The sequence below is a fragment of the Planococcus citri genome, chromosome 1 (genome assembly GCF_950023065.1).
Source record: "Planococcus citri chromosome 1, ihPlaCitr1.1, whole genome shotgun sequence".
Classification (NCBI taxonomy): domain Eukaryota; kingdom Metazoa; phylum Arthropoda; class Insecta; order Hemiptera; family Pseudococcidae; genus Planococcus; species Planococcus citri.
In genome coordinates this window covers 26945266-26958356 of record NC_088677.1, presented here as the reverse complement: position 1 = coordinate 26958356, position 13091 = coordinate 26945266, and the positions used below count along the sequence as shown (strand labels likewise).

Genomic DNA, 13091 nt, shown 5'->3' with positions numbered 1-13091 from the left:
TTTTTTGTCAAATTTCTAGATTTTTTGAAATTTTAACAAAAAAGTCGAATGTTTGACAACGAAACCAAAAGAAGAGTGATATTCCAAAACTCGCTTTGTCCATTTTCACAACTTTTCAGGAGAGAGGAAATACAGTTTCCCTTTAAACGGGTAAATTGACTTTTTAGGCGAGTTTAGCACTTTATTTGGGTGGATTTATGATGTAGGAGTGTAGGTATACATTTCATCCACTAAATACTGCTGAAGAAAATTTCAATAAAAATGGACAAAACGCGTTTTGGAACATTATTTTTTTTTAATTTTTAGTGAATTGGCTATTTAGGTGAGTTTAACACCTCATTTTGGTGGGTTGATGATGTAGGAATGTGAGTTAATACTTCATCTACCAGGTACCACTGAAAACCCAACTTTGATAAAAATGGACAAAGCGAGTTTTGGAATATCACTCTTCAAAAACATAATTTTTTTCAAGATTTCGGCAAAAAGTAAATTTTTTTACCATTTTGACAAAATAAAAAGCATTGTTTTCCAAAGTGTCGTTGAAGAAGTAGATTTTTTCAATTTTAAGAAAAAAATTTTTTTTTTGCAGTTTTGACAAAAAAATTTTTTTAATGTAATTTTGGCCAAAATGTAATTTCTTTTCGAAGAAATGCTCTTAATTTTTTTTTTGAAGTAGCTCTGTTCTTGAGATATTTTGAGTTCAAGCTAAAAATTGATGAATTCTAATTTTTATCATTCAAAAAACAACAATTTTGGTGGGAAATCTGAGAAAAAAATTAAATCTTTCACATATTTGAGTTTTTGATGTGAAAAAAAATTTTGTCATTATTTTCATTTTTTGCATTATTAAAAAGTACCTACTTACCTGTACTTTTTGAATACAAACCAAAGCATACCTGTGTAAAAAAAATTATTTTGTTATTATTTGGGGGGGGGGACGGAGGGGAATTTATAAATTTTGAGCTCCTCACATGCTACAGTATAATGGAAGCCCACATCAAGTCTTGGTTACCTTGTCTTTTAACGTAGTTTTATCACTTTTTTTCACTGCTCACTTCCCAATTCCAACTTCTTATACCTATACCTACTCTCACAAAAGCCAATGTATTGTGTAGTGTTTTACACGCAAACCCGCATTGGAACTGAATTAACCTTCAACATATGTTATTTATAGGTAAATAATATAGTATATCGTATAATATATTAAAGGGGAATTTATTTCTTCTTTTTTTTTGCAGGTTTCCAATGCGTAATAGACGTACATTTTGAGAACAAAGAAGGCGGATTTTTCTTGAAACACAGCGGCTCTTTTCGGCAACAACAACAACAGCAGCAGCTGCCGTTAAGCGAGTTAGAAGGTATCAGCACGCCGTCAGGAGACAGCTCGGTACTTAGTATCGATAGATTCACCGTGTTTCAAAATTCACATCCGATCTCCGTGAGAGCTGTTTATGGACCTTTTTCAACAAAGCAAACCGTACCGGCCAGGTACATCGTACCTGATCCGCCGCCACCTCCTCCGCCGTCGTCTTTTCTTACGGTAGTCACCGCAGCGAATTCGTCGTCGAATGGAAACGACGCTAAACCGCCGGAATCTTCGCTGCCTTACGGGCATCATTTGGAAGTCAGCGCTCATCTCGTTAATCACGAGATCGCCCGCGATTCGCCGGTGCTTCGGGTTCTCTTCCATATGGCCGGCATAGATCGATCGGTGAGAAAATATGGTAAACAACATTCGGTCTGCGTTATGCTCCATGTAAGCTTTCCCGATCAATCGCCGTTGACGACGTCGTGCAGTCCTTCTCTGGATGATGGACAGTGCCTGGCCGAAGTAACGATACCTACTCGATGGTGGCCTCCGTTACCAAATTTGGATCAAATGAAACCTTCGAAATCGCCTCGTCGAGTTGCCCAAGTATCGTACTACGTTCTCGAACCTAAATCAGATCACGTGTCAGAAGATTCCGGCGATTCGTCGTCATCATCGCGATCCAGCTCATCGTTGGAAAACTGTTCTCCTCATTTGCAAATCCAACCGTTGACCAAAATCGCCGTTGTGCCGTTGGTTAACGCAAAGTCCGGATATAGAGAAATGAAAACGGATAATTTGTTGTTCACTTTAGTACCGGTGGCGGCGGTTTATCCGCAATCGAAAATTTTTGTTCCTGTTTATATCAGATCTCAGCTTAAAGACGACGTCGTCGGGTTTATTATCAAGTACGTACCTAAACCTATAACCTATGGGTGTGTTTTTTCTTCTTTCTACAGTTATAGTGCCTTACTACAGTCAGTTCAAGGTGTATTAATGATCATGACAATTTCAACCCTTCCAATTCGAAAACAACCACTCTAAAATCTCCGACAGGTTTTTAAATTTATATCAGGAATTTCTAATTGATTTGAAAGGTCAAAAAATTCACTCAAACATCTATAACATTGGCCCTTTGCTCAAAGTTATGGTGCTTAAGTTCATTTTTGTCCTTTGTAGAGAAATTTGATAATCCTGAAGGAAATTAAAAACTCGCTGGAGGCTCCAGAGACACCTAAACAGGATTCTATTCCAATCAGGTGGTTATATAATATACTAATTCACATGATGTGGTATCTCAACGAATGATCCTAAATTTCAATTTATTTTTTAATTTTTTTCTGAAATTTATAATCTACCTGTTGATCAAAAATATCACTTTCCACCTAAGATGCTTGAAATTTCGCCATAACAGCTTAAAACTGTCTCGAGGGTCTTCAATAAACACTAATCAAAGTTATTAGAGCAAAAATAAATTTTTGAGTCCTCCGGGTCAATTTTTGAAATTCCCATTACGTCCCAGAGAAAACTATAAACCGCGGCTGGAGGCTCCAAAATGGTCCTAAAGTGATTATTTCAAGGTTAGGAGGGTTGAAATAAAGTAATCAAATGTTCACATCAATTCGTTTCAATTGGGAAACAAAATGAAGAACTTGATTTGCTATTAGACTTTTCGAACTTATCTATTTACGAGTAGTTTTCAAAAATGTGCCAGAATTCCAAAAATGAACTCCAGAATCTGAAGGTTTAGTTAGCCTTGTAGGAGCTTTAGCAAATTCTCTTTCGATCTAGCTTGGTTTCGTTGAAATCAGAATGGTTAAGTTGAAAAATGGTACTATTTGTAAACCATCCTCCAAATGTTCTTGCTAAATTTCCGCCACCTTGGTCGATTTTCAGAGATTGAGGGTGTGACACGAGATTTTTTTAAGATCATGAAACACCTCCACTACCCCCTTTATTCTCCTTCTTAATTGCTTTTAAAGGCTGATTATTGGGCAATGGGCATAGCACACAACTTTCGGTTTATTTTCGATTATTTTGTCAAGTAGGCATACCAATTTTTTAATGATTTTTGTCACCATCATCCCCCCTCCCTCTCTTTAAAAAATCAGAATCACCTTTTATCGAAATTTTCAAATAAGTATTCTCGTTTCCTGCTGAAAATTTTCCAAAAAAAAAATACAAAAAAACTTCCCCTTTTTACAGAAAAATTGACCAAAAAATGTCTTACTTTTTCAACAAAGATAGCAAAAAAGTACCATTTTTGCCAAAAATTGACAAAAATTTGTGCTTTTTGCTAAAAGTGTCAATCTTGCTTTTTGCCACAAAAATTGTCTAAAATCATCGGTTTCTGGCAAAAAATTCCTAAATGTTTCTTTTGTTTCCAAAAATTGTGCAAAATTCTTGCTTACTTAGCTTATAGCTAGAAACTTTAGCTTTTTTGGTTATTAAAATAGTCTCTTGTTTTCCTGAAAATTGCCAAAAATTCCAAAGGGAACAAAACTCATTTTTCAAAAAAAAAAAAAAAAAAGGGTCAAAAAATACCTAATTTCTTTGCCAATAATTTCCACAAAATTGCTCATTTTTGCTAAAGTTGTCAATTTTTTTTAAAATTATTTTTTCAAAAATTATCTAAAAGTTTGCTAATAACTATTCCCATACAGTCCTGTTTTTTCCTTAAATTCTCAAATGGCTTTTAGTCAAAAATTGTACAAAATCCTCGCTTTTTAACAAAATTTCTCAAATTAGGTGGTTTTTTTGCAAAAAAATTTCAAAGTTTCACTTTTTTCAAAATTTGTCTAGTGTTCCGATTTTGCCAGAAATTTTGGGAAAATCATTACTTTTGCTAAATTATCAGTCTCGTTTTATTTTGCCAAAAATAGTTTGTTTTTTTTTTTTTGTCAGAAATTACAATAATTCCTACTTTGTGCCAAACATTGCCAAAAAGTTCAAAATAATTCTACTTTTTAAAATTAAAAACCAGAACATAGAGTATATTAATTCGTAACGTTCTGTTTTTTTTGTGATGTTTTTCTACATTAAAATGTTTTGCTCGCGTTTTGTCACTTTTTATGATTACTTTTTCGAGCTATTTTGGTTACTGAAGTTCCTTTTTTTCGAAGGGGGGGGGGAGGGCAAACCAAGTACGAGTCCTGTAATTTATATTGCTAGACATGATGAAAGTAAGATGAAAAAGTTCTTGAAACATTTCAACCAAATGGTGCTGAAAATTGAGAAAGTGCTGAAAAAATCAACCATTTCTCACTAAGAATTCGTTCAGAATAATTTTTCTCTTAATTTATCAAAATTCTTTCAATGTATATGAGGGTATGACAGGTATGACAAATGGTCTACCTTTGAAATTGAAGAGGCAAATTTGATTCAAAATTTTTAAATTTGGGATACCCTAAATTTTCAAAAATTTCTAACCGGGTATTGCTCCTTCAATTTTGAAAGTAGGCAATTTATCATGATACATTTTTTGTTCTTCAACTCGAGTACCACGGGTTATAAAAAGGAAGTCGTTCAAATGATCCAAACATTTAATTATTTTTGGCGAATTTTTCAAAATTAGTTTCAGTGTCGGGCAGTAAAAAAATGGGCAAACACAATTTGAAAATTGAAGATTTTAAATCAAGTTTGCTTCTTCAATTTTGAAGATGAGCAATTTGTCATCATACTAGTGACTTTTTTCGCCCATTCGAGAACTATGGGTTGGGAAGAAGCATTTGAGTGATCCAAAAATTTGCTTATTTTTGATGAATTTTTCAAAATTAGTAAATTTTTAGCTATGCGAAGACAATAATTCTTTCGATTCGCCAATTTTGATGTTTGAAAATTAAAATCAAGATGTTCGTCCCAGAAAACAGTCTTGAATTTTCAAAAACTTTCTCCATTGCTTCTTCGCTGGGGCCAATTTTCTTTTCTTGTTCAAAATTGAAATTTGGGAAAACTTAAAACTCACATTAGGAGCATGCCAAGGTCATTAAAATTAAAATCGACTTCTGATATAATGTTGTGTGATTTATTTTTTGAATTTGTATAACAGTCGGGGGGCCGCATAAGGATTAGCTGCACCTCCCTGCCGATCCTCCGGGGCAACTCTTTTCTTAAAGTGGGAGTCCTAAGGAACATTTCTAGCCCTTGTCCTCAAAAAAAAGTGGCCCTACTTACAAAATGGCGGCCATTTTGATTGACAGGTCAGCCGAAATCGCAGATTTTGCGTTCCAACATAGGACTTGCACGAAATTTTTTAAACTTTACAAAGATAGATCGAAAGATCAGGCAAAAATTTATCACCTGTCAAAATTTCAAATGCTAAAGTGCCTTTTTCGATTTTTGGTGAATTTTTGAAAATCAAATTTAGGCCAAAAATGAGGAAAAAAATCAAAATTTTACCAAATTGACCAAGAAAGCTGAAGTTTGGGACACACCCTATTTTCGACATGACAAATCGATTGGAAACGGTTTCAAACTGTTTTGAGCAGTTCTGGAGCCTCCAGCAGATTTTTGAAACTCGAAATTCCCACAAAATTTCATCAAATTGAGTTGGAAAGCCGAAATTTACTCTGCAAACTAATTTCTGAGTAATTTCAATACGCTACGAAGTCAACTGCAGGTGGATTTCAAGTCGTTTTGGAGCCTCCAGCGACTTTTTGAAAATTACTGGAGTCCCAACCAGATTTTTGAAACTTGAAATTTCTGGAGAAATTTCGTCAAACGGAAATGGAAAGCAGAAATTTACTTCGCAAACATGGGAGAGGGGGAGAGGTTATATTTTTTAGATGAGTAAAAACTGTTCCTTTAAAAAATAGTGTAGATATCTGTAAAATTGAAGGAGTTACACCAAAATAATTTGATGATCAAGTTTTTGAAAAAAATTCAAATTTTTCTGGTAAATTTTTAAAAGTTGAAATTTGTCGACTTTGAAGGCGAATTCGTATTGTGTAACTTCTTGATACATAAAAGGTGAAATATGTGGATTCGTGAAGCTGCTTATCTTCGAAATAGAATAAGTTATGGACATGGAGCTTGGAGCACGAAAAAACAATTTTTTATATTTTTTGTTCTGTAGGTATTATCAATACCTATTGTAGGAGTATTCACTGTTCACATATATTTTTTACTTTTTTCAAAAATAAGTTTGGAATCTCTCGTTTTCTGCTCAACAACTCGACCTTTTGTTTTTTGCGTTGGATTGTTTTCTTACAAACATTATTCGGTACTTAAAATCAAATATGCTAACACGCAGAAAATTCGACCCTGAAAGCATCGCAGCTTCGCCTTTTCTTAAAAAATCCTGTTTAAAACGAGTGGTGGCTGGAAATTATGCGTCAGACGAGCGAAATAATGACGGCGAACGCGATTTAAATATCCCCATTGTAATTAAATCGCATTTTAGATTCAAAACCGCGCACTAGCATCTAGAAAAGAAAGAAAAAAAAAGAAATTAATTACGGTTTGCTTATGTATACCCGACTCGAGTATGTATACTTCACTTATGTATTAAAGACTCACGTGTGGGTATCCTCTATCTTCTCGCAAACGCTCGCTATAATCTTTGCCTACAGCTTCATTAAATAATCGTGTTTTAATTTATCATACGACTTGATAGTTTTTGACGTCTTAATAAGATATATTTGTTTGAAAGAACGCACTTCTCCTATAGTGTAAATATCTCAACGAGCCTATTTAAAAAGAAGAAGAAAATGATTGTTCACGTTTCATTTAAGTAGCCACTATGACTGTACAGTGTACGTATAGGATAAAACACAAAACACTGTCGGCATTTCTTGGCAACGTACATAACATTACATTACATACAAATACTGTATATGTATAGTATACACAATTTGATCTAATGTACTAACCTAACACAAAAGTTATAGTCCACTAAACAATGAAATCATTTTATATTGTTCTAGAGCCCGAGCGAAAAGTGGTCTGAAAATTGTGGACGCTCATTGTCGTATACCTGAATACTGGAATTTAAGCTTTACCGCCAATTCGAAAAACACCGCCGCCACTGTTACAGTAGAACTGAAAGACATTCCACTCTCCTTTTATAATAATTCCGCTAATTATCCTGTATTAGAGGAGAATACGCGAAACGAAGACCGGTAAGTTGACCGCATGTATACTTTGAACCAACAAAAGCTTTTATTTGTTATTATTTTTCCATGCAATGAACTAGCAATATGGCGATGCATGGCGGTGACCCGCGGACAAATATATGTTAATTAAAATTCAAATACGCACAGTTACCAAAAAAAATGTTGAAAAAAAGATGTACACAACATACCTATCTCGTTAATTCTTTCGTTTTTTTACCGTCAATGTGTTATGTTTACAAATAGTTGAGAAATATACGTACATAATATTTCGTCGTATGGTCGAGATTTTCAGATAAAGATGTAATTTTCGAAAACCGGTGTTGTCTTTTTTTTCCGCCGAGATTTTCGTATCACGATAATTTACATTCATCGAATTCATTTAGCTGTTGGCTGTAAAATTAGTACCTAGTGAATTTACGAGCGAGCCAATCTACCGTGTGCGATGGATTTTTTACACCGCTGGAAGCTACGAAATGAGAGAAAAGAATTATCTGGCGGTTTTGTCATTTTTCAAATAAATTCTTATGGTGAAAAGCTCTAAAGAAATTTTTTTCGCCGGCTATAAAAAAAATATTACGAGGCGAAAAAGAGGCTCCGCTCTCCGATGTCGTAATTTTTTCCATTCAAATTGCGCAAAAAAAAAAGATATCTTTTTAATTTAAAAATTATTACGTTCGTAAAAAGCGAAAAATTGAAAAAATGACGTAGAAAAAAGCACCTTAGGTGGTTTTTTACTACGTTAGGTTGTGCTGTGTAAAGAAATATCGCGGTAACTATAAAAAAAAAAACGGTGGCGACGAAACGAATCGGTTGAAATATTAAAGGTCGTGATTCTTTTATCAAAAATGTAGGCTACGTCTCGTTCGTTAAAATTGCGAATTGCGTCAAAAATTTCGGGTTTTCGCACCTTTTTTTCAGCGCTATGGAATAGTAAGGGAATTGAAGAAAATTAAAAAGCTGAAATTGGGATTTTACTGTTTTGATCCCCCTCCCCTCCCTGTCCATCAATTGGAAACGGTTTCGAACCATTTTGAGCAGTTCCGAAAGTTGAAATTTCCGCGCAATTTTAACGAATGAGGTTGAATGCTGAAATACAAGTACATAAGTATAAAGATATTTACCCTTAATAATTCAAACATTATGAGTCGACTGGAAATGATTTTAGCCTGAACCGACGCGTTTTTAGGTCCCTATGTTCATTTTGACAAATTTTTTGACATTTTTTTAGGAAACTAGAATTTCCAAAAAGTGCTGGAGACTCTAAAACGCCTAAAAATTATCTTCAATTGACTTAGCACGATGAAATGAACCTCAATGAATGAAATTTTTTGATATTTCAACTTTCAAAAGTGGTTCAAAAAACACTCACGCATTAGCGCGAGAAGACCGACTTTTCTTCAAATAAAAATCTTTTACGAACAAATTGATTCACTTATTTTGAAACATTTGTACAGCAACTGATCTGTTTACAATCGAATAGAATCATTTACGAACGATTGGTGACTAAACAAAGTTGATTGATTTCTTAATTCTTGGTGTATCATTCCTCATTCGCAAACGGATCAATTAATTTACGATTAATTCGGTTTTTGTGAAACTATATTATACAGGAGTCGATTCGCGAACAAATTGTTCAATAGCTATTGAATCATTGGCGAGCGAATTGATTTGTACAATTGACTCATTCGCGAACGAATCGATTCATTTACTCCATTTTTGATGAATCATTCACAAACGAATTGATTATTTTGCATTAGTGACTCGTTCGCGAACGAATCGATTCATTTACTTAATTTTTGTTGAATCATTCACAAATGAATTGAATAATTTTTGGTGAATTATTTGCAAACACATTGATTCGTATAAATGACTCGTTCGCGAACGAAATACGAATCGATTCATTTACTCAATTTTTGATGAATCATTCACGAACGAATTGAATAATTTTTGGTGAATCATTCGCAAACAAATTGATTTGTATAAACAACTCTTTCGCGAACGAATTGATTCGTCGATTCATATAATTGACTCGTTCGCGAACGAATCGATTCCTTTACTCAATTTTTGATGAATCATTCACAAACGAATTGATTATTTTGTATTAGTGACTCGTTCGCGAACGAATCGATTCATTTACTTAATTTTTGGTGAATCATTCACAAATGAATTGAATAATTTTTGGTGAATCATTCGCAAACAAATTGATTTGTATAATCAACTCGTTCGCGAACGAAATACGAATCGATTAATTTACTCAATTTTTGATGAATCATTTACGAACGAATTGAATAATTTTTGGTGAATCATTCGCAAACAAATTGATTCAAATAAACAACTCGTTCGCGAACTAATTGATTCGTACAAGTGATTCGTTCGCGAACGAATCGATTCATATAATTGACTCGTTCGCGAACGAATCGATTCCTTTACTCAATTTTTGATGAATCATTCACAAACGAATTGATTATTTTGTATTAGTGACTCGTTCGCGAACGAATCGATTCATTCACCCAATTTTTGATTAATCATTCACGAACGAATTGATTAATTTTTGGTGAATCATTTGCAAACACATTGATTCGTATAAATGACTCGTTCGCAAACGAAATACGAATCGATTCATTTACTCAATTTTTGATGAATCATTCACGAACGAATTGAATAATTTTTGGCGAATCATTCGCAAACAAATTGATTTGTATAAACAACTCTTTTGCAAACGAATTGATTCGTCTATTCATATAATTGACTCGTTCGCGAACGAATCGATTCCTTTACTCAATTTTTGATGAATCATTCACAAACGAATTGATTATTTTGTATTAGTGACTCGTTCGCGAACGAATCGATTCATTTACTTAATTTTTGGTGAATCATTCACAAATGAATTGAATAATTTTTGGTGAATTATTTGCAAACACATTGATTCGTATAAATGACTCGTTCGCGAACGAAATACGAATCGATTCATTTACTCAATTGTTGATGAATCATTCACGAACGATTTCATTTGTATGAGTGATTCGTTTGCGAACGAATTGATTCGTATAAGTGATCCCTTCGCGAACGAATTGATTAATAAATTGAAGAATTGATCAATTTGTTCCTGAGTGTGATTTCAAGTCTCATCGAAATCGGTCGAGTGGTTTTCTAGGTAATGAATTTTAAAAAATGTCGAAAAAAAATTTTGTCGCTCGATAGACTCGGAAGCTTTGAGCTTTTGAAACTTGATGATGATGGCGAAATGTCCGGCTATAGTAGTCTAGTTGTGAAATTTCAAATTTGATCAAAATCGGTTCAGCCTTTGCTGAGAAATTCAATTTTTTAATGGATTTTGTGCAAAGTCACCCAACGAAAATTTCCAAAAGCTCAATTTTGTTTGCGATTGCGCTCGAAAGCTGCAAAGTTTTGGATCATGATGATATTCCGACATAATAGGAATGGCGATGGCTGATGGACTTGTGAGATTTCAAGTTTCATAAAAAATGGTTCAGTCGTTCATCAAATTAATCATTTAAACGTGAAAAATTCCGAAAAAAAATTTTGTCGTTCGATAAAGTTGGAAGCTTTGAACTTTTGAAACACGATGATGATGACGAAATGTCCGGATATTAGCCTAAAATTTACTTTAACATTTGCGCATGGTTTTTCGATTCAGCTTTGCCTGGTTCGCAGCTTCATAAACGCTCGGCAAAAGGTTGTGAATTATGTAATAAAAAAATTCGCCACTGATGACGTTTGAAAAAAATTTGACATTTTCCCCCTCCTTCTACCATTTTGTGCGTTGAAAGATCTGGAAAATTGGAAAAATTAATCTATAAAACCGCGAGAAAAAATAATTCCAGAGCGAAACCGTCGCAATTCTACCTCCCACAAGTGCTGAATAAGAGAGAAGGATGGCCTCGAAACACTAATCAGTAACAATTTTCAACTCCCAATCCTCATATTACCGGATATGGGGATCTATGCTCGTACAACGCGCATAGCAAAATCACATTCGCTACACATTTCATTTTTTTTTTCAATTTTATCCTTAGCCATCGAATTTATTCCATTATTAGAGGCATATGGACGAGAAAAAACGCTCAATTGATCCTTTGAAAGAAAACGAGGAAAAAAGAGAATCATGTCCCGCGCTTATCTCTAGAGAAAAATATATGATTTCTTTCATTCGATTTCGTCCATTTTCCAAATGGAAATTCCAATTTTTATACATTTTTTTCCACATATAAAATTACTCGAATGGAAGGAATTCAATATAACAAATATTTTTTTCTCGTAAATGAAACCTTCGATAGTAGTATACGATAGGTTACATTTCGAATGAAAATTTCTATAGTGAATTGTGAATTACAATGTCCTCGAAAAATAATACCGACCTCTTCGAACACATCGTTCGTCGGTGAAAAAAATAATTGGAAATTTCTCACCTTTGAAAAGCAGACTTATAATTTGCATAAATTTGTTGCGAAACGAGTAAATATGTACATTTCACATTATTATAATCGCGACAGTTTTCGATTTTCTATAGCCAGGTATAGGTAATGTTTACATGGCAACATGAATGTTTGAAAAAAAAAAAAAAAAAATCAAGTAAGAATAAGTACGCGCGTAGGTAAGTAGGTAAATTTCGTTAAAATGGAAACTGCTGTCAAAAATAAGTCGAAATAAAATCGATATTATACAACGAAGCGACGGAATTCGCAGAGTCGAGTATATTTGAAAAACATGAATAACACTTCAGCGAAATATAAATGATGGCGATGGCGGATTTTAAAAGTTGAAACTTTGTTCGAAATTTTTTCTTCATTTTCAAGTTTTTTTTTTACTTATTTTATTTTATTTCTACGTTGCAAAATTACTTACTCTATTCCCGAAAGAGGGAAGGGTTCATTTTTCGATTAGGAAAATTCCTTCGTTCTTTTTTGTATTTTTTTTCTTTTACTTTTATTTTCTCGCGTTTCGACTTCGACTTCGACTTGGAGAAATCTTTCGTAGCTCGTTATTTTCGCTGTTAATATATTTTTTTCTTTTAGCTGCATCAATAATTTAAATTCTACGTAGGTACCTATTACCGTAGATGGGAAATGAGAAAATCTCAATTTTCTACAATCTGTTACAAATTTTCTGTTCGAAGGGAAATTCTTGAAATTTGCACGAATATGGCTAGGTATATCTTGTCTAAGTAATAACGAACCCTCCGAATCCGAATTTCACCATTACGAATCATTCTGATGGAGCCTCAAGTGAGATTTTCCATTTTTCCTGACAGAGTTGAAATCAACTTGGGCAGCAAAAAATCGAGTTGACCAATTCAACGAGTTTATCCACTTTAGGCTAATTCCTGGTGGACAACTCGAGTGTTTTTCTTTGGCCAGCATATTTTTAATATATATGTGAAGAATGTTGATTAAAAGTACCTACTCCCTCAAGACGTGAATAAATTGGTTATGAATAGGTCGCGTATACACCACAACTGAATTTTTAGCTGCCCAAATTAATTTCCCCACGTTTTTTGGGAAAATTTTACTTGGAATTATGGAGAAATCAAAAATTGCGCTGGGAAGCTCCAAAATTACTCGGAATGGTGAAATTCGGATTTGAGGGACGAAATAAACCGTTGTGTAGGTACCATACTAGGTAGGCAAATTCCAAGAAATCCGCTTCAG

At 33.9% G+C, this 13091-nt stretch overlaps 1 protein-coding gene across 2 annotated transcripts in view; it reads left to right on the top strand.

The window, feature by feature from the left end:
- Positions 1-13091, top strand: part of dtn (transmembrane protein 132C dtn) — a 58517-nt gene that overhangs the window by 20837 nt on the left and 24589 nt on the right. For both annotated transcript variants that reach the window (XM_065370898.1, XM_065370897.1), the window contains exons 2-3: positions 1239-2217; positions 7234-7428. In XM_065370898.1, the coding sequence (XP_065226970.1) occupies positions 1239-2217; positions 7234-7428 (1174 nt within the window). The remainder of the gene's footprint in view (positions 1-1238; positions 2218-7233; positions 7429-13091) is intronic.